The 22,965-nt window shown below is 41.8% G+C and overlaps 1 protein-coding gene across 8 annotated transcripts in view; it reads left to right on the top strand.

Annotated features, from left to right (window-relative positions):
• Positions 1-22,965, top strand: part of FARS2 (phenylalanyl-tRNA synthetase 2, mitochondrial) — a 201,033-nt gene that overhangs the window by 117,791 nt on the left and 60,277 nt on the right. For all 8 annotated transcript variants that reach the window (XM_088675140.1, XM_035126401.3, XM_088675144.1 and 5 more), the window contains 2 exons: positions 5,924-6,084; positions 21,464-21,615. In XM_088675140.1, coding sequence (XP_088531266.1) covers positions 5,924-6,084; positions 21,464-21,615 — 313 coding nt within the window. The remainder of the gene's footprint in view (positions 1-5,923; positions 6,085-21,463; positions 21,616-22,965) is intronic.

Here is a 22,965-nt window from a genome sequence, read left to right on the forward strand (position 1 = left end):
TATTTTCGGGATATGGCTTATATTCCTTGAATGCTTAAAAATCCTGCTATGGCTTATTTTATGGGTATGTCTTAAAATATGAGAAACAGGGTAGCAGCAGCCCTACCTACACCCACGGATAGATTACTTTTTTAGTTTTTAGTCCTAACAGTAGCTATATTAACCAGATGTAACTGCGTAAAATCTGTGTGCACATGCCCTACCATTATATTGGGGAAGAAGATGAACATTTTTGCTTACCTGTTAAAGCAGTTTAGGAGCCAGGTCTTTCCATGTGCAGTCTACAGCCCTGAATATATGCAAGGTTTAAAATCATGCGGGGAACTTTCACAGGTTAGGGGAGACTCCTTGATTCGGAAGAACATCCACCATCTGCTTGTGGAGAACTGGTAAAGAACCAGAGAATTCTAGTGTTGGAAGGGACCCCGAGGATCATCTAGTCCAACCCCGTGCGGTGCAGGAATCTTTCGCCCAATATGGGACTCAAACCCACAATCCTGAGATTAAGAGTCTCATGCTCTACCGACGGAGCTATGTTAGATATCAGGGAAGGCATACTGCCAGCATGCCCGTGGTCTCCCTCACTTGATTCTCATTGCACAAGTAGACTCCTGAACAGGGCTTTCGCCCAAAAATTATCTAGCTGAAGATGTAGCATCTCATTGACTGCATGCTTTGATCTTTGGGGAAAATACATTCCGCAGGGGCTATGTAGCATGCCAAGTGGGTGGGTGGTGGAGAGGGGGGGGGACCACCTCCCTTCCTTACAACAGCCTGCTGTGGTTTGCTGGCTCCCAAATGCCAGACTGGTAAGTCAAATTGAAGGAATGATGGCAGGTATTTGGCTGGTCGGGGTGGGGGAGAGGTTTAGGAGCTCACAGGAATAGGGTAGGTTTAAGAACAGTCCTGTTTACGAACAATTTGGTTTACAAACTCCGCAAAACCGGAAGTAGTGTCCCAGTTTGCGAACTTTACCTCGGTCTAAGAACGGAATCCGAACGGTGGAAGGGCACCGGCGGCAGGACGCCTCATTAGGGAAAGTGTGCCTCGGTTTAAGAACGGTTTCCATTTAAGAGCGGACTTCTGGAACGGATTAAGTTCGTAAACCAAGGTACCACTGTACTATGTTCCAGTTTGGGAGGAAATGGCTCAGCTTGCTTCTCAGTTTGAGCTGGGAGCTTGCCCATGGCTGGGCTGAATAATCTCCTGGTCTGATCCTGCAAGGCAGTCCTTATGCCCAAGTTGTGTAAACTCAAGGTAGAGCACATGGCTGACTTGGACAAAAGATATAATGTCTGAAATGGCGTTTAGTTACTGCAGTTCTAGAATGTAACTAACACAAAGCAAATGGGGGGAGTCGTATTCTATGGTGACTTTGTGTGACAGCGGCAGACATTTAATTGCATTTTCTCTCATTTATCTGGCTGTCTTTCATCTGGAGAACAATTTCTGATCCAAGGTGAAAGAGAACATGATGGTTTGAGCACACCTCTAGGGCTAACTCGAATGAGAGCTGGCTCGTTCTCCAGGGACACAAGGCACAAATTTCATTTTGCTCCCTTGTGTAACCTTCACCTCAACTGTTTCCTAGATGAACATGAAAATAGATGAGGCTGGATCAGGAATGCTTGAGACACAATGGAATGATAGAGCAGCCCACCAGCTATATATATTATGGACAGCCTAAGGGTATTTTCAAACGTGAAACTTAAATAAGTTTGTGTTTTAATCAGTCTGTAATGTAAAGGTGAAACCTATATTAGTTAAAAGCTACCTTTCATTTTTTCCCCCAATTCCAAATTTTATCTGCTGTTTGCAGCATTCATTTTGTGGCGTAAACAAACACAAAAGAGATTCAGATGCATTTCTTGGTGTTACATGTGAAAATGGTATGAGAACTGTACGGATGCCCTGTTTGTCCTACTTGACCGCTGCTGATATTCTTACCTTCTCCTGCTTTGGCTAATCCTTTTCATAACTCTTCCCTACTATCAGTTATTTAAGGAAATTTTTTTATCAATTATTTACCCCATCTAGCTTGAGGTGGGGAACCTGTGGCCTCGAAGATGTTGTTGGGCTACAACTCCCACCCCTGATCATTGGCCATGCTGTCCGGGGCTGATGGAAGTTGTAACCCAACATCATCTGAAGGACCACAGGTTTCCCACTCAAGGCTTCTAGCTCAGTGTTTCCCAAACTTGGGTCTCCAGCTGTTTTTGGACTACAACTCCCACCATCCCTAGCTAGCAAGACCAGTGGTCAGGGATGATGGGAGTTGTAGTCCAAAAACAGCTGGAGACCCAAGTTTGGGGAACACTGGTCTAGCTAGAACTATCTACTCACTGGCAACATCTCTCCAGGGTTTGAGGCAGTGTTGTCTGCCCTAGTTCTGTTTTGAGATGCTGGGAACTCAACTTTTGTGTTCAAAGCTTGTGCTTTCCCAGAGCTACAGCCCATCCCTTGATCCCCAGGTCAAGTTATTTCCTTCCTCCTAATAATATGTGGAATAACTATGTGTCAAGGCATCATCCTGTTCTGTTCTCCTTTGGCTGGCAGGATTTTCCCCAAACTATTTTTTTTTTTTTGCTGCATAAAAGCACATTTATTTAACACTCCCAGCCTCCATAATACATCCCCCCAAATGATCCGGATGCACAAACAATGCCGTATCCCTTCATGGCTAATCTGGTACCATCAATGACTTTAGGTTTATGAAAAGAAAGTTGCTTGGTTGGTTGATCAGTTCAAAGTTCTACATAGTTTTATCAACAGCCTAATACCAATGAAAGGTATTTTGCTTTTTATGGCATAAAACTTATGTTAAGTGAGTCTAGGTTGTTATTCAGGTAGTGAGTACTGCCTGATGAACTACCGGTATGTTGAAAGGTCAAAAGTAAAGACATGTCAGGGAAGAAGGGAAGAATGATAAATTGTTGGCAGCATTCTGGTCTGCATTTGGAGCATGGCCAGTAGGCTAAATATTTAAAGAGGTCAACTTTATTCTTATGTCTTCTGATGAATGCCTTTGAATTTTCAGTATAAGATTATTATTTGTCAGAATACGTTGATTCTACCTGTATTTGCTACCTGGTTTCTTCTTAACAGCTGGTGTCATTCTGCAGTCACAGAAAAGGTTGAAACAATGGGCCCATTCCAACACTCAGGCTGGTGTGATGGTCGTTTTTTAGGGTAGAGTGAGTCCAGATACTGGGGAAGGTGAATCATGGTTACTGTAACGTGTCATCACACATGCACAAAGTTGATCTGACTAATATATGTGATCTTAACATCACTGTTTGTAGGTACGCTTCTGTTTTCAAATGCCTAGGTCCAAATGAGCTCATTTGCATGGTGACAGCCAAGCACATCCATGAGCTGAGGTTATTAAACGTCAGCTGTTTTCTAATGATAGATATATTTGCTTATTTTGAGGCCTACCTTGATGACTCAAGCTTGAAGCTCGTAACTATTCTTTGGGTGGTCACCGAGCACCAGATGAATTTGGCTGCTGTGTTTGAAGTAATCAACCTTGTAGTTCTTTAAGCAGATGCTGTTCAGCAAATGGAGAGCTATCATATTTTAGCTCTACCCCCTACTGGACCAGACATGTCCATCCATTTAGAAAGGAAGGATTTTTTGCTATTGGCCAGTCACAGGTGCTTTTACAGGCTGTTACAAGTTTTTTTTGTGATTCATAACTCTCCATTGAACACTCATCTTCTGTCTTCCCTCTAACTGAGTCTAGCTAAGGCCTTGGAATATTTGACTAATTTACTTTTAACAAGCTTCATTAAGCATATAAGCACCTCTTACCACATGCTATAAGGTTGCTTCTAGAAACCAGCTACCTCCAGCAGTCAGAGTCCTTTTGCAGGCTAGACAACCTGCATCAGCTGTGCCCATCACCAAGCTGACTGCTGCTAGTCTAATTGTACTACAGGGATCAATGAGTGACAGAGATTGGGAATCACATAAAACCAGCAATGGCTGGGAAGATGCTTATCTGAAACCTTGGAGAGCTGCTGCCAATCACCGTAGACCAGATTAGGCAACTTGGCTCCCTCTTGGAGTTCTGGACTGTAGTTCTCATCATTCCTGTCCATTGGCCACGCTGACAGGTGCTGATGAGAGTTGTAGTCTGGAGCATGGGGGAGGGGGCAACCAGAATGCTTTCCTCTGATATAGGCTGTCTGTATTCATCCTGATTGATTTCCTATAGTCTTTTACAAAGCCTAGTAGTAGTGAACACAAGTTGTATACAAGGAAATATGGAAGACAGTGTATGGTTATGATTGCCACCCCGTCTCTGAAATGCATGGATTAAATTCTTCGTTATTGTCTCTCTCTCCCCCCCCCTTTTTTTAAAAAAAAGAAAGGTCTCTGGAATTTTTGACAATAGCGAAACAACATTCCAGTAATTTAAAATGTTGGTATTTCACACCATTTCACTTATTAACAAATGTGATTGATGCTCAAAGTGGGCTTGTAGTGATGAGTGGAGATCGAATGTCAACACATACCGTTGTGCTTTTCTTTTGAGATTTGCTGACAGGCCTCATGCTAGATAGGAAAGGAGCAGGCAATTAAGAGCTGCCTGCCAAGTTTGTTTTTGCTTGGCTTTTTTTTTGGTCTTTCAATTATATTTTGGATAATGGTAGACGAGATGCAACTTGATGATAAGGGTAAGTCTTAAAAGGCACAGTGGTCCCTTTAGCATTTCACATAATTTCTAGTAAGAAATAAGATTGCATTAATTGCCATTACACTGTAATTATAGAATCATGGGAGTCTGGCATTTCATTTGTCATCCATTTCTTTAAATGGCGGTGATGATACTTACCTCTGTAGTTAATCTAGGTGCACAACAGCACTGCCAACAATGATAATTATTTGCAAAGTTGCTCTTTTTTTGCTCGAGTTATCTGGAGCTACTTGCTTACTAACCCGGTAGTAATAATAGTGCTAATCTAGAAATCTTTCCCATTGTCTGGATTTTGTGGGCTGATCCACGTGGACAACCTTTCTTCATAGCCACGCAGCGAATATCAGATGTTTTAAGGAACAAGCAATGCTACAGATGTCCCAAAAAGAAAAAGGCATCTGACCACATGTGGGGGGGGGGGAACCAGCCTGATTGCCAAAGCAAGCAATTGGCAATATTGAAAGAATGGCATCCTGGTAGCCGAAACTCAAATAGGCCGTCATTTCCTCCAGATATTTCCCAGGTGGGCCTGGGGGGGGGGGAATGGAACTGGAATTCCACCTGTTATGTTTCCCTCCTACCTAGAGCAGAGTGACTTGCAATGCATTGGTCTGCCAAGAGAAACGGGGTCCTGGCTTTTCAAATTTGCCAGGCAGGATTTCAAGCAGCCTTTCATCTGCACCCACTAATTGGCTGCCACTTTGGAAACAATGTGTTCAGCGGAAGGTCGCTTTGTGACTTCGGATTGATCTGGCAATGTCACCCGCATCCCGACAGGCTTCCAACCCTGACCTTCAACCTGTACCTTGCGCTGGGATTTTGCTTGTGGTTTTGACTGGTTCTTCCCATATGGAGAACAATAGGTGCACTAACTGCACTATGTTTGATCCATTAGTTTCCTCTGCAGATTTTGTGCTCTTCATTGTGAGGTACTGGAGCTGGTGGAACTTACAGTTTAGCAACATCTGGAGGGCACCATGTTAGCTACTCCTGATATATATTTCCTTTTTGGGGGATGCGGCCTAAAATTACCAGGCACGGCTGGTTCTTTAAAAAGTTCCCTCATATGAACTTTTTTAAAACAGGAAACGCAGCTTTTCATTTATGTATTTAATATCCATTCATTTAATAGATTTGTATTCCACATTTTAGAATACCAATCTCACTGTTGCATTTATTCTCCCGTTAAAGCCTTGTGTGTTTTTCTTTGTGTAATTGCAGCTGGCGCGGAGAACAAAATCGGCTGGGCATTTGGCCTGGGATTGGAGAGACTGGCCATGATCCTGTACGGGATCCCTGACATCCGTCTTTTCTGGAGCAAAGACGAGCGTTTCCTGAAACAGTTCCGCGTGCCTGACATTAACCAAAGAATACAATTCAAGGTAAAATTGAAACATTGGAACGATGTTTAAGGAAAGTGAGAGTTTGCAGAGGGCAACGCCTGGAAATTCTGCTTCCTATTGTTTACAGCAGCATTGTGATGCTCCCATCCATTTCAGTGGCGGCCTATTCATGGCATTTCTAGCTCACTTCCCCCCCTCAAGGAGCTCAAGGTGGTGTACATAGTTCCCCTTCTCCTCATTTAGTCCTCACAACAACCCTGTGAGGTAGGTTAGGCTGAGAGGAGAGGCAGTGACTGGCCCAAGGTCACCCACTGAGCTTCATGGCTGAGTGGGGATTTGAACCATGGTTTCCCAGGTCCTAGTCCAACACTCTTACCACTACACCACACTGGCTCTCTATGTAGGCATCTGCATGGAGGAAGAGGCAAGTTGCTCATTCTTAATGCAAAGGCAGCTTATATCCTATTTCTTGAAACAAACTTCATTTGCTGAATATTTTGAAAGTTAACTTTTGAATCAGTAGCATTTGCAAGCAGTCTGTATGGGCAAATTCATCTCAGCTTTCTGTAGGTGGTGGTGCTTTTTAAGAAAACAAAACAAAACACACAAACATGTCTTTAATTTTATTGATTTCGCCTAATCAATATTAACTGAAAAGGGCACAGAGGTTTCACCGCCACATGGTGAAGGTTAGGCTACCAAGAAGTCTCAGGTTTGATGATTCGCATAAGACATGTGGGAAAGAGCTTGCGACTCCAAAAGGAATCTGTCTGTCTAGTTCTGCTTAAACAGCTTTGAGAAGACTTTGCAAGTGGGAGGCCTGGGAGAGAAGCTGGAAGAGTAAACAAATCTGGACAAATAAAAGTATCACAGATTTATGCGATGATGCTCCAGCACTCGGCTTTTGTGGAAAGTCTTGGGAGTTCCACAGCATGGTGCAATATGTTTCCTAATCGCAACATTGGGAGTTCCTTGGGTGACATGGCTGGAGCCATCACACAGCAAAGGTGGGCAACTGCCCAAAGCTCATGGATATGTGCAGAACTCACTGAGCCAAGCCCCAGGTCCAGTGTGATTCCCAGTTCATCCTTCCTGCTGCTTTGAAGAACTGCAGGGGGGGGGGAATTAATAATGGCAGAATGGCACAGGCTTGGGGATAGGGTGCCTTGCCTTGACCAGGGATAACAACCAACTGCAGTCTTTTGCTCCAGAGGCTGGAGCACATCTGAAACTAGGCTCACAGTACATCATTGCCACATGCTAAGAGCTGGGAAGGAAGAGAATGGTGAACCACTGAAGATGTGCAAAATCATCTGAGAGTGGCTCCGAAGCTAATCTCCAGGTGGCAAGAACATGTTATCTGCACTCACGAGGTCCAAAGGGGTAGGAGGAAACATAGCAATGATTTGACACAATGCTATTTCAGATGGAAAGGAACTGCAGTAAAATAATAATCTCTTGGAGGTTCAAAACTACCATAGACTAGTGCAATATTGAAGAGGGACCAGATGGCAAGACAGCATCCAAATGAGTAGATAGCATCCTTTCCTCCGATCTGAGATGAACACCACTTCTGCAGCCTTGCCACCACCATCACTGCTGCTGATAATAATAATAATAATAATTTATTATTTATACCCCGCCCATCTGGCCGGGTTCCCCCAGCCACTCTCAGATCAGAGATAGTCGACTTGGAGGCATTTCTGTTCAGCCCAGTTGTGCTATAATGCAGGGATGGGGAACCTCTGGCACCACAGACCAATCTTGGCCCACCATGAGGTCGAACTTGGCCTGTGAGGCCACTTTCCCCAAACCACACCAACCTGTCCATTGGCTGACGTCACTGGGGAATGTCAGCTTGAGCAGGGCAGGGATGCATGCTGTTTTGCGAGCACATTCTCTGCGGGGAGCTCGCTGGCGAAGCAGACCTCTGCAGCAAGCAGGATGAAACCCTCTGCTCATCAGCTGCGTAACAGAGTGTCCAGCCCTCCTGGGTTCTGCTTTGAGCTAGTGTGTTCTCTATGGGAAACAAGTTGGCAAAGAAGACCTCTCACCCCACCCATGTGGACCCACTATGATGGGTGGATCATCCACCTGTCAATCACTAGACACCGTCATGACATCAGATGATTGATAAGTGGGTGGGGCAGGCCACCTGTCAAAGTTGGCTCATGTGGTTGTGGGAAGATGAAGATCCACCAATGCTGGGAAATGTTGCAATTCCACCCAAAAGCATTAAAAATCCCCTTAGTATATTGGTCCTCCTATAACGTCTCTCTCTGTACATACGCAGGATCAAGGAATCATTCGTGAAGTTCCTTGCTTTGGGTGGGCTATGGAACTGCATGCTTTCGCTGTGATGTTGTCATGTCACAACGCAGGAGAATTAGAGGTGCCACAACAAATTTAATGATTGGGATGTTGCTGTGTCCATGTTGAAATAATGAAATTAATAAAGGAGGCCGCTGAGAAATCAAAACCTTGTTTGGGTATATTCGGAAACCCCAAAATATGCCAAATTGGTGGGGGTGAGGAATTGCTCTCTCATCTGTACTGTTCATTCAGGACAAACAACTAGTATGTGTGTACAAACTAGCCATTTCAGCTCATTCAGCATCAATATGAAGTTGGGAAAGACCTGTTGATGCTTTTACTAGCTCTTTTCCTCTGTGTAATGTACATTTGCAATCTGAGTTTATGATTAGCATTTTTCCACAATTAAAAAAATAAGTAAGTAGCTTCCATGGGTTCCGCATTCTTTGAAATTTTTCATCTTTATAGGGTAATGATGCCTAAATAGTTATTCATTCATTATGTTTACTTTTTAATAGCACATCTATTAAAAGCAGCCATGCAGCCATTAGTAAGCAAATTGAACTTGGATGCCTAAAATAATGAGGTGCAGCCTGTGATTTGATTTATTGGCTCATTAGCTTGATTGTAATTGAGGATATGTGTGAAGTGCATATATCTGGGTTTGCATACACTTGTGAGAGTATCTAGGCAAGTACCAAAGAATCCTGAGCCTTATACATTGGAAGTAAGATATATTATTGTAGAACTGAGTTATTTGGCTGCAGTTTCTGTCCGTAAGATTCAACTCAGTGAAAATGTATTCTGCATGTGTGCCACTTGGTTCTATAAAGTCGTGAGAACTCTTCAGGCAACCTAAAGCACACATTCCAAACTGGGGGTAAAAGACAGTCAGCACCAGTCATATTTATACGGTGGCATCCAATTGACCTCTACCATGGGTTTCTGTGAGTCAACTTAGTTTTGTAAATGCACCTTGCATACTGTCTGATTGTGACTCAGGACCAAATCCATGAAGTTAAATGTACATTCTTTCTTCACGGGGCTGTTGTCTCATGGAAAAGGTGGTTGGGGGCAACTTTGAAAACTGCTTTGGCATGGAATAATGATTTGTGGTATGGACATGCATCAAATCATTCAAAAGATTGGTTTTCCATGCCAAGATCTCTGAAAAGTCAAGTTGTAGACAATATAGAATGGCCTTGTGGTCGATCACTCCTTGATATAGCTGCTGTAAGCAATTTTTATTTTATTGGCTGGTGTTAAAGAAATAAATGATAAACCACTTTTGATTCTCCTTATGTGTAACTGAGTACAAAGAAGTAGCTGACTCTGCCCTTTTGATGCTTATTGCAACAGATTGTGTACAATAAGATATGGTTGTTCAAGATTGTTGTTTCAATAGGTTTTATGTCTATAAAGAATCATTTTTTAAAATTTCATTTAGCCTCTTTTATCCCTCAAATAATTTCATTTAATTTGATAATGATTTGGGAACAAGCAACTCTGAGCCCACTGAATAGAGTGGAATTAAATCCACCATGTAAATATGAGAATTTGCTAGCTGCAAAACTTCCTCCCAGATTCCTGTGGAGTCCTGCTCTCACAGATGCAACTCCAAACAAGCTTCCAGGATAACAAACTGTGACATGCCATTACTACAGAGTATATGGCCAAGGAACCATTTGAAAGAGGCATCTCATGAGTAGCTACTCCTGGCTGTATTTGCATGTCATGGTAAATCACAGTTAGTGGTTTTACTGTGAATGTTTAGACAGCTTTCTCTTCACTCCTCACATGAATAGGAACAATGAACCATGGTTAGCAGAATATCCAAACTGAAGGCTGTGGTTTGTTTCACTCCTAACAAAACAGGATTTGAAGCCAAGGTTAGTTCTGCCCATGCAAGCTCCCTCTGTACCTGGGTCTTTCTGTGGGCAACCTGAAATGGTGTTTTCTACCACTGAGTCCCTGATTAAATATGTGTGGATTTTTGTGTTCCCACTCCAGTCATGAAAGCACAGGGGAGTTTAGTTTTACTGGAACTTCTAGGACATAGCTTCCAGTTACTGAAAACCACAGGGGAGAAGAGTGCTATTGCATTCTGGTTCTGCTTGTGGGCTTCCCCTAGACAGCATGTGAGACCATGGACAGATGGGCCACTGGTCTGATCCAGCGGGTTCTTCTTACATTCTAAATGTCAGTGGTGTAGCGTGGTTAGGACATAGTGCTAAGCCAGATATCGTAGTTTGTTGCTTATGCTTAGGGGCAGGGGTGAGGAGTGAAGCAAGAACATTCTCTCAAGTCCCAGTAAACCATGGTTTATCATGACCTGGGCATGTCATATGTCAAAATCACACTCCTTTGTCAGTTTCTGCTAGCTAGCACGCACAATCACATATTACACTACTGGCAGATGTTACGGCAGTGTTTCTAATCGTTTGTTTTGAAGCAATAATTCATTATTAGCACAAAATAGTTATTTTTAAATGCCCTTCAGAAGCATTTTTAAAAGATTTAGGAGCAATTTAAAATGCTGTTTAGCAAGCGTTTAAAAATAAAACACAGCACTGAAATTGAAAGGCTTAAGCAAACAATCAAAATCACAAGTCAGCAGTCCAGCAAACGTCCAGATCGTGACTCAGAGTCCAGTTCTGTTCAGAGTTAGGTGTTGACTCCAGGAAAATTGCAAAACACAAAGATTTCAGTCCTGATTTTGATGAAATTGTATTTATAACGGTTTGCTCGTAAGAATTCCATTCACTATTCTCTCTGGGAAAATAAAACCCCTAGATGTGCTTTCGTAGGGAACATATCATGTAAGACAGGCATTCCCAAACTTCGGCCCTCTAGATGTTTTGGACTACAACTCCCATCTTCCCCGACCACTGGTCCTGTTAGCTAGGGATCATGGGAGTTGTAGGCCAAAACATCTGGAGGGCCGCAGTTTGGGGATGCCTGATGTAAGATAAGCAGACGTCCCAACTGTTCCTAAGAGATACACAACTTAATAATGATTGACCAGATGCTATCAGGAATAGCATCTTTAAAAATGCAGCCATGATCTAAATGATTCCTATGTTTGCAAGAGTGAACTGAAGCAATGCAATAAGCAGCATGCGAGCGCAAACAGGGCCATTTTCTGCCCTGCAACCTCAGCTGCACTCCATTGCGCAAGTTGCCATCCTCCATGGGCTGTGGACTCAAATGTATGTGCAGAGGGTAGAAATGAAATGCGAAAAATTCCAAGAGCTCGGGCCAAAAAGATGATTAGCTATTCAGTCTTTAAATGACTTTATTTCTTTATGTTAAGGATAAGTTCCAGTTGAAATAAACTCCAGGACAAGACCCTGTTTCGCAATTCTTCGTCAGCTAGGTTTTCACGGTCAATGTGTACCAATTCTGTGTTAGGCTAATCATCTTTTTGGCCCAAGCTCTTGGAATTTTTCACATTTTGTTTCTCTTACCTACCAAGAACTCAAATTTGTGCAGAGGGTAGAAATGAAGCATGGGAAGAGATGGAAGCAAGACTGTGGACTGGCAGCACACCTTAGCCAAGAATAAAGGTGGCACCTAAGTTTCCTGGGTACCATTAAGCATCACATGTAGATTAACATTGTGGAAGCAGTTCCTCCTTCTCAGCAGAGCTCCTGTGCCCTATGATGGGGCAGTGCCAACTGCAGCCAGTCATAGCAGTCCCATCAGGGCCTCCCCTTCTCATTATAGGGGAGTTGCTTTATTCCAAGGACTTGGTTGAATCAATATTAAGCCTAGGTGTCAGTCACCCAAAAGTTCTAAAGAAATTGCACCATCCCTTCTATCCTAGATGAACTTTGTTAGGTTGTGTCCCTTGGAATAGCAAGCATTACGAGATCAAAGGAAGGTATCCATTTCTGTTGATTTCTCTGCATCCGTATCTTTGCGCAGCCCCCACCCCCAATATCTTGGGTGGAAGCTGCCATCGCAGATTCCCAAGTATGTTTATAACTGAAGCAGGAAGGTTTATGCTTTAACTTTTAAGGTACACTGTGCTGTCCTGCTCTGGCCAGGCACATATTTAAAGGTGCCTTGTTGAACATAAATCCACTTTATGTGACTCTGATTGTACCAAGTTTCATTTCACAGTTAACTTGTTTCTCTCCATTGTGTTTTATGAGACCATTGTGGTTGCTTCTCATAGCAGAACAGATGGTAGAGTACAGGAAAAGCCCAAATTTTGCAAGTAGCTAAAAACCCATCTTCTACCGTGTTTCTCATATTATAAGACATGTCTTATATTTATTTTTTCCTCAAAAAAACACACTATGGCTTATTTTCAAGGGATGTCTTATTTTTTTCCTCCTCCTCCTTGCCGTGGCCGGCATTGCTGCTGCGCCTATCACTATGTCTTATTTTCGGGGTATGGCTTATATTCCTTGAATGCTTAAAAATCCTGCTATGGCTTATTTTATGGGTATGTCTTAAAATATGAGAAACAGGGTATCTCTACATTTTAAATAAAAGGGTTCTTCATTTCTTTGCCCAGATGTACCAGCCAATGGACACATGTTGAAACCTGTTTGTATCTTATGTGACCAAGACCTTCATTTCTTTCTGAGAAAGCCCAATATACTCTCATATAAATCATTTATTACCATCTGTTATTAATTATTAGCTTTCCTCCTGCTTATAATGAATCCCTCCCCCCATTGCACCCATTTCCCATATGCTATCCTGCCTTCTTTTAGTCAATGCTAAGTCCAGCTACATTATAGGCTAGAAATCAATGATCCCCCACAACTTCACTGCTACATTTTTTTTATATTTATTTGGTGTTAGCTTCTGCAATGAGGCAGGATATAAATCTTGGTTTTAATATGAATAAATATGTCATGATCACATCTCAAAGGTGCCCCCCTTCCCTTTTAAGAGTGTGTGATAGGGTTGTCCATATTTTAGTGGAGAAGTAACCCAGGTCTGAAATTCCAGGAAGAAAGAGTGCATATGATTAGGAAATGCAGAAAGCTCATTATCAGAGCAGCAGGAGACAAAAGAAAAATCAGATGTATCAAACTTCAGCTCCAATTCACATAGAGACAATATATTAGTGCTGTGTCAACGTTCTCTAAATTTGATATGTGCTTTGAAAGTAGCACAATTGATGCAGACAGGCAGATACTGAAAAATACTCAACATGTCAAATGTTCACAGGGCTGTGCTGCCCCTTCGTTCCCTTGGCTGTTGCTTCATCATGGCGTTGTTTTCCTTCTACTCTCCCTGCCCTTCAATTTGTTTGGATTTATTTTAATTTTTTACCCCAAAAAGCAGATTCTGTACATTCTAATAGAATGTTGATCCATTTTGTTTCGAGTGTTAAACTTAGCTCCGGATTGAAAATAAATATACACACATTCATTTCCAGTGGCATAGTTCTGTGGCATGGGTAATACCTTTAATTCTTTATTCCCAAAGACGAAACCAAATCCAACTGCGGTTAAGTCCTAATGCTTCCTTAAGTAGTACCCAAGGAAAGCAGGTCCGTTTTCAAAAAGTAAATGTGCCACAGTGCAGAATGCACTCTAAATTTTTATCCACTCAAGAGCTTTGCCTCTGAGACTTCTTTCAACAAACAGCTCATAAATGAATACATATAAAAAATGAATCCTTGACTACACAAAGCGTAGTCTTTATTATTATTCCGAAAGGTAACGTATAATGGTTGCATTGAATGCTTAAGTAATCCATAGAGCAATTTCCGTTGCTGAGATATATTTGCATATATAAAGGCCCTTCTAGGTTACCATCTCCATAAAAGCTCCCAACATTCTGTCACGCTTCTCAGTGACCAAGAAAAAATGGCAGCTTGGATTGTGCAGATAACATTAAGATTAATACTTAAGGACTGGTGTCAATGGGTCAGGTACCAGGTACTCCAGTTGTGTCTTCAGATACGCCAGTGTGGTTTCTCCCACTTAAGTGAATCCCTTTTAACAGTTTTGGACAACATTTGCAAGGAGGGCGAAACCTACCTCCCTGCTCCAAACACAACCTGCACTGACTTATAAGGAATGGGGAGAGGAGAAATGTATTTCTGGGTACACAGCACACATAAATACACTACCCCCCCTCACAAAAAGAAGAAGAAAAATCCCCTCAGTATGCAAGCTCATCCTCTGCATCTATCACTTCTTAACATCAGGCAGTTTTCTAGTTGCATTTTTTCTTTTTAAAAGTCAATCTTAAGCACATGTTTTCTCATAAGTGAGCTCCATTCAGTTCAGTGGCATGTCCTCCCCCCGTCCCCGTCCCCTGGTAAATGTAAATAAATCCTGATAATGGATTTATTGAAGGAATATTTTGAGTATTTTACCCACTAATGTAGTAGGCTAAGGTGATGCACTCTGTAGTTTTGTTTTGCTTCTAGTCCAACCAGGATTCTTTTGTTGGTTCCCTTCCTTAGCTGGCTGGTTAAATCTGCCACCAGATGTACTTGGAATTCAGAAGGGAAGTGTGCAAATGGCAGTTACAACTCGCATTCAACTTTGCTATCAGATGCAAACCCCCCCCCCAAAAAAAACCCACAACTGCAGATGTGATACACTTTTAATTCATTTGTTTGTTAAGCTTCGGAAATGCAAGCAGTTATTATTTGAGGGTGTGCGAAGTCCAGTGTAATGAAGCCTAGGTCTGTGGCCAGGACTAATTTACAGCCTTACACATATTGTTGATGCTTTCTTTTTTATTAAATGATGCTGGTGCAGTTTCCAAATGCAACCCCTGACCCTCAGCCATTCTGTCAGGCCTGCCAAGCCCTGGGGAGCTCTGCCCACCTGTCCATACTGCCTAGCTCATGGGTAGACAAACTAAGGCCCGGGGGTCGGATCAGGCCCAATTGCCTTCTAAATCTGGCCCGCAGGCGGTCCGGGAATCAACCTGTTTTTACATGTGTAGAATGTGTCCTTTTATTTAAAATGCCTTTCTGGGTTGCCACGGTCCGAGATGTTTATGAGTGAAGTCTGAGTGGAAATGCTGGCCTTATATCCCCTGCCGGCTCTAGTCACCAGGTGCAGCAAATACCAAGTGGCCTCACCTGTGCGGCCGTGCCCTGCCTCCAAGGACCCCAAGTCCTGCAAAGCCCTGCTGGTCCCAGGGCCCGGCTCCTGCACACACTCCTGACATGGGTTATTTGTGGGGCATAGGAATTTGTTCAATCCCCCTCCCCAAAAATTATAGTCCGGCCCCCCACAAGCTCTGAGGGACAGTGGACTGACCCCCTGCTGAAAAAGTTTGCTGACCCCTGGCCTAGCTGATCTATCATGAGCTGGGCGGCATGGGGATGGGAAGAGCAAGTGGGGGAGGCTTTAACAACCCCACTCTGTGCTCCCAGTTCAACCAGTTCGCTGTCATATGACTAACGTGGTTGACTTCTACCAGGTTGCATGCACCTTGCTGTAAGATCATATGAAGCCACCATGTGGCAAAGGGCACACATTTTCTAGGAAACCGAAGGGATGTGGATATTATGGGAATCCCAATTAGGAAGTCACAGCCACCACTTCTGAGCTTAGGCCAGTTGCTGAACAGAGCATTTGGAACCTTTCGGAATGACCTCTTAGGGAACATCAAATTGATGCCATATACTGGCTTAAAGAAGGCTGGGCGTATCTTACCCACCGACCCCAAAGGCTAATTTTCACTATAGCTATAGCAATGTCCAGTGCAGTGAAGAAGCAAACCACATCTGGTGGTGGTGAAATCTGCTAAACCACATTTAGAAGTTGCCTTGGTGACTTCTCAGACTATTACTGCAGCTCCATTACTGGCCCAGAGAAGCTTTTACAGGTGCCCTGTGCATTCCTGGGTTCGTTTTGTTACTTTCCCCTGTAATTTTTGCATATTAAGATGTATGCAGGATCACGAGTCACGTTTTCCTAGATTGCGAGGCCTTAGCAACCAGGAGAGGAAATCTGTTTAGCTATATATGACTAGTGGGACTTTTCTGCTCAAATTGAATGATGACAGAGATTTGCCTTTGTTTTACACTGTGCTGTAAATTTTAAACAGCAATATTTGTGCTGGCAATTGCTCAGGAGGTGTGTATTTTGCACCTGGCATGAATTTTGATGTCCTAATAGTTTCCTCCTAGGAAGCTATTTAATTAGGAAAAGGTGGAAATCGGTGCAATAAAAGCACAAAGGAGTGCCTTAACCCTAGGAGGATGCTGGGGACACGAGTTGAATTAACAGATCAGTCTTAGCCGCTATGTTATATGCAGAAGTGGGTTTCCTGGGTTTGGTGATTTGTATCCTGTTTTGTGGCTGGAGTGGAGGGTCCCAAGGTGAATTGTGGGCCACACACAAGTACTAAGATGTTTTTTGGGCGGGATGTCAGCAGGTAAAGCCTTCCCCATAATTGTATTCCTATCCTAGGAGAGTCTTATCCCGTTGATTTTCTGCCTGTCACAACTGTTGAAAGCACAAAACCCCAACGCCAGCACTAAATCATGCAAGGAATTCTGTTTTCATGAGTTCTAAATCATTTATGTTGCTTTTATTATTATTTTTATCAATGGATCTTGCTCTATTCAGGGCTATACCCAGGCATGGTAATGGGGGTGACGGGTGGGATCAGAAGAGATTGGGATTTACAGCAAGCAAGGTTCTGATGCCGGTTCCTGGATAAACTCCAGGTGACATTGTTAAAAAGCAAGCAGTGCATTCCAAGAGCATTTATGGTGGTTATTTCTTATTTATTTATTTCTTATTTATACACTGCAGCAGTGTCATCAGCTCAGGTCAAACAGCCATAAAGGATTTGAGACTTTTACATGAATATACCCATCTGAGGGAGATCCTGGACCCCATACTGGCGAAGTCAGTAAGCCTCCCGGAAAAGTAAATATACGACCTGCTCCTGCTAGGCAAAGACCAGAAGATTAGCAGGACGGTCGCCAGATTCTGTGTCCAGATATGCAGACACAGACTTTCTCCTGAGAATAACCAGCCCGTCTGAACATCCCAAAATACGGTTCCCCGAGCAATCTAGGCCCAGTCCTCTGCGGCAGCTTTTTAAGTTTTAAGTACTTGCGCATTGCATTTACAAATATCAATTTTATTGTTGTATAAAGTGTCGCATATATGTTATGTTCCTTGGAACTGTTCTTCCAAAGGGATTTTTATAAGAGCTGGTCTTTGACCGTAATAAAGTATTCTATTCTATTCTATTCTATTCTATTCTATTCTATTCTACCCATCTGAGTGTTCATTCCAGCAACAGCAGACCAGACCACTTCGTAAGCATCTTCCTTTTTCTCACATGGGTGGGAAAGTAGTTAATCGCACACTCCCATGTTGCTGCTACAAATTCAGCTTCCCCAACTGAATTTCCCTTACCCACTCCACCCTCTCCTGCAAAAAACCCAACACACCAAGAGCCTGGATAGCAACGCTGAAATAATCCTTGAAGTAACAGGTCTAGTTGGCCACTCTTGGTTGGCTTTTTAGGTTATTTCCCGCACCCTGCCCCCACTCACCACTTCTTGTTTGGAATTATATTTTATTGGCTTTTAAAGTTTTGCTTTGCTTTAATTGTATTAAGGTGGGGGGTTGTCCAATTTTATTGGGTTTCCATTTAAAAAAAACAAATTATTTCAAATTTAACACCGTTTTTAAAACTGACTTTCCAAGATGCTTCTTTTCCCTGCCCCCTTTTCTGCTTGCAGTAAATTAATTGTATTAACTTTTTAACGTGTTGTGAGCCACCTTTAGGGCCACATAGGAATGAGGGAGGGAGCAAAAGGTGGGGTTTAAAATCATTTTATAAACAACTCATTGGGGAAATTAAAACTGTGTGTGTACACACGTAGTTCATAAATCTCATATATGTAAATGTGAAATGCAAACCTTGGGGCATACAATTGTGTACAGTAGAATAAATATTTTTATTTTTATTTTTGCTATAAAAAATACTGCCTCAATCACGCCAGTGCTTTATTGCATCGATAATATAAATCAACCAGTCCGCATGAGCTTTGTGGCCATACATTATCTGTAGAAACTCTTTAACATGCAACTGTGGCATTGGTGTTAACAGGAGAAGCATCTTTCACGGACACTGGCATTTCATCAAGTGTGATGGCTTTATCGAGAGTTGAGTTTCGAAATTGCTATACAGGCGATGAATTTGTTTGACAAGTTTATTCATGTAACAAGTTGGATAATCATTTGTGATTCACAATTGGGATCGCTGTGGGACTGTTAATTTAAAACTCTCACAGTATTCCTTATCAGATATTCATTAAAGTGTTTGCGTCATGTGCTGCCAGGTCTGTATTAATGACTGCACCGTAAATTTGCCCTTCCTACAGGTTTATTGCTTTATCAGGTATTCACTTAGGATTTCACTATTCTGTCATAAAGCATTTTCCAGGCGTAAAATACAATTTTCTTATTGAGATAATATATTGCATTAATCAGGACAGCACATCAGCTGCTGTGGGCGGGGGGGGGGGGAGTAAGGAAATCTGTATACACTTGATGCACCTGAGGATAATTTGGCAGTGCATTTTAAGGGCAAAACTGCAGGTTGCGCCAGCAGACATGTCTTAATGTAATTTCTCGTTTGGGCTGAAACGTTTGGAGGGTAGGAGTGGTGGAGGAGCAGAAAATATTTGCCAGTTTTGCCAGGGTAGTGATTGCTTCTAAATGGAAATCTCAATTCTTGCCCTCAAAAGAGGAGTGGATTTGGAAATTAAAATGAATATATAGAACTGGCAAAGCTAGCCTCAATCATAAGATATCAGTCAAATCAAAAATTAAAAAAGGAATGGAAATGTTTCCAAGATTAAATGTTGTTCTAAGAAAGGTATGCTAATATGCCTAGAATAAAAATGTAAAGTATATCTATGAATTGGAAGAGAGGCGAGAGAAAAGAAATATAAAGAATGATACATTTGGAGAATGCGAAGATAAAGGTGGAAATAGAGATTCAAAGAAGTCGAATTGTGGCGGAGGGAAGCTGTGTGTGCAGGGGGGGAGTATTATATGATAAGTATGTAATATTTGTTTTCAGTGTTTTTGGATTGTTTTCAATTTTTTATTACTTTTTTGTTGTTGTTTTGTTTTTTTTCTGTATTGTTTAAACAATAAATAAATTAACATGCAAAACCTGCAAAAAGGGGGGGGGGAGGAAAAAAAGGGGAAAGGGGAAAAAATGTTTGCCAGATTTAGCCTTCATGTATCTGCTGGATTTTCCCTGCCCTGCTGGAGAATAAAACAGTTTAAAAAACCAGGACGACAGGGTCTTGCATGGCAAAAATGGAGGGTGGGGAAGGTTCAGCACCCAACAGATTCTCGGTGTAAAATGAATTATGAGGGGAACGTGGTGACTGAGAATTCTGTGTTTCAGAGCTATTACACTGAAGTCCTGCTTAGCTTCTGTGTTCCAAAGCAATAGGCCAAACTTGATGAAATGTACAAGGTATAGGACTAGATCTATGGCTTAAGAATGCATGGAGAATAGCACTTGCAGAGAAAATAACCCATAATGTAGCAGTACTGAAAGGAGGAAAGAAACAGATGCTTTCTATGCCAGTTGATGCCAATTTGTTACATATGGTTAATGCGTCCAAAATGGAGATTACATTGTTGGCTGCATCAATGTGACTTCCTAATTGCTGAACAATGTTCATGTGTGTCCTTTCTCCTTTGGGTGCCAAAGACTCTGGTGATATAACATATAAGATCCCTGTTGAAGCAACTACAAAAATATACAGTAAACAAACATAAGTGAAGATCAAAAAATAGAATCTGAATCTGAATACTTACTAAGCTTCTAGCAAGAGGGGCCATGTTCACATTTTTTCTTTGTACGAATGTTACCATGTTCATTTACCGGTAGTTATATTATTGCAAAATCAGTGAAATATGTTTGGCAAAAACCCTTTTGTGTTTTTACTCTTTTTTTTTAAATTTTTTAAAAACAATCTTTATTGAAAATCTTTAAAAATCAACATATAGTTGTGTTTTTACTCTTAAGACTAGAGAAAAGTTGTTTTGTTGTCTTAGCTGCCTTTATTTGTTTTTATTGTTTTGTAGTTGCTTGTTGTATAGTTGTTTGCTTTATGTTTTGCATCTTGTCCTAGGTATTTTTAAATGAATGAATGAATGAATGAATGAATGAATGAATGAATTGTAGCTTGTAGCGGGGGGAAACCTGGTACGAAGAGAAGAGAGTCATGGGAGAGAGCTATGCACAGCCTGAGCTTTGCTTTCTGGTCTCACTGAAGCATTTTAATAATAAATAATAAAATTTATTATTATTATTATTATTATTATTATTATTATTATTATTATTATTTTCCTTTCCTGCTATCAAAGATACAAGCCACTGTGCCATCTAAATGCAAGCTAGTCTCTTCAGCAGCAGATGGCCTCTCTAGTAAAACCAAGAGGCAAGGCTCTTTTTTTGGAACCTGGCCGAAGGGTGTGATTCTGCGCCATTTCCAGTAATGACATTAAGAGCTCACATGTGCACTTGCAAAAGAGTTCACACGAGAGAGTGCCTCTGTGTGTAGATATATTCTGTTTCCCCCCCAGAAAAGTTGTGTGGATGACTGATCTGCCCATTAAATTTTCATGTCTAGATGATCATCTGTTTTTAATGCTGCCGGTGAACTCTGCATAATTTTCAGTGAGGTGATATACATTCTCTTCAGAGAGTGCCCGTAGATTTCCATTTCAGCACCTATCACAAGAAGACCTTAAAATGCATATTAAACTTAAGAGACATTGAAACACACATTCGCACCCATGGCTGCCTGCCATGACCATAGCAAATATTTATGGAGGACTTTCTCTCAAACAGTACGTAAGGCTACATGAGCTGACTTGAGTTGTGGCAGAGCTGGGTGAAAAAGTACCTGTGAGTAAAGAGCTATTTTTCTGTTTTTGTAGAAAATGCTCTGTAATTGTACTGGTCTGCTCATGTCCTTTTATACTGTTTGAGAAATTGTCCTCCATACAATTACCATAGAATGTGAAATCAATTAACGGTATTACACCATTGGAAAACTCACTTCAGTGCTGTTTTATAGCTGCAATATTACCTTTTTGTCATTGCTTTTTAGCCTCTCAGCAAATATCCTCCTGTGATCAACGATATCTCTTTCTGGCTGCCCTCTGAAAAATACTCCGAAAACGATTTCTATGATTTAGTTCGAACCATTGGTGGAGATGTGGTGGAAAAAGTTCACCTCATAGATGAATATACACATCCAAAGTAAGTTGGACATATATCCCCCCCCCCCGTTTGATGTTTGTGATGAAAAGTACCTGTAAGAATTTACAGGCTTGCCAAAAGCATATAGCATTCAAACTTGATAAGACTGGGCCAAAATTTGGGTGCAAATTTTGTAAATTTAGTGGAGATTTTTTTATATTAAAAATGTAGTTGGTATTTGCATGGCTGGATCAAGCAGAAAGGGGAAAATAAGAAAGAGCAAGAATATTCGCTTGAGAAGTCATTGGGATTAGCATTGGTTGAGCAGGAAATGTATTGGGATTAATGGACTTGCGTTAAGGTGTTCAAGTAACAAGGACAGGAAAAGAAAGGAAAATAAGATGCATGAGAATAGGTTCGAGGCAGAGAGGCAAAGAGAAAATGCCCCAGGACTAGGAAGAAATCTTGAGTTTTCCCCATGAAGGATTATCTGGAGTTTGGCACAACAGAACCTTCTATGAAACGTTATAATGAAAGGGGACCCTGTGTATGTAAACTGTGGGTCTGAAGGCCAACAGAGATTTTATGACGGTCAAATGGGGCTGGTTTAAATTGCTTTCCACAGCGACCTTTTCCCATGTGGCAGGCTTTTCCATGTACAATTAGTCTTCTCCAGTTCAACGCAAAAAACAAGTCCATAATAGGATGGAGAAAACCACCTCATTCACGGTTGTGAGGCAATGCAGGCAAGTGAATGGCTTGGCTCACATGCCGCCATTGCAAAGCAGCCTCCTCAGAGGGGTCTCGGCTTCAAGCTGCCAGTTTCTAAATACAGTGGTACCTCTAGTTACGAACTTAATTCATTCTGGAGGTCCGTTCTTAACCTGAAACTGTTCTTAGCTAGAGGCATGCTTTCGCTAATGGGGCTTCTTGCTGCTGCTGTACCGATTTTCGTTCTCATCCTGGGGCAAAATTCTCAACTCGAGGTAACTCTTCCAGGCTAGCAGAGTTTGTAACCTGAGGCGTTTGTACCTCGAGGTACCACCGTATGTCCATGCCTCCCTTTATCCCTCTTACAACAACCTCGTGAAATTTCATAGGATGAAAGAGAATGAATTGCGTAATGCCATTCTGTGGGTTACATGGCTGATCTGTGCTTTGAACCTCAGAGGTGAACTACAGTACTAGTTTGTAATGAAACTTGCATTTTTTAACTTAAATATAATAATGAAAAGCAGCTTGGGGAGGGGGGCGTTTATGAGTGGAGGATCAGGAACTAAAGTGTTATGAGTGTGAGAAACTTAGGTTGCGCAGAGGGGAAATGACTGATGGGGAAATGACTCTTGTTTCCACTCCAAGAGAGCTGCTTTTCATTTTAAAAAACAAACAAACAAAATATCGGAGCTTTGT

This window comes from Zootoca vivipara, chromosome 8 (assembly GCF_965207765.1).
Source record: "Zootoca vivipara chromosome 8, rZooViv2.hap1.1, whole genome shotgun sequence".
NCBI lineage: Eukaryota > Metazoa > Chordata > Lepidosauria > Squamata > Lacertidae > Zootoca > Zootoca vivipara.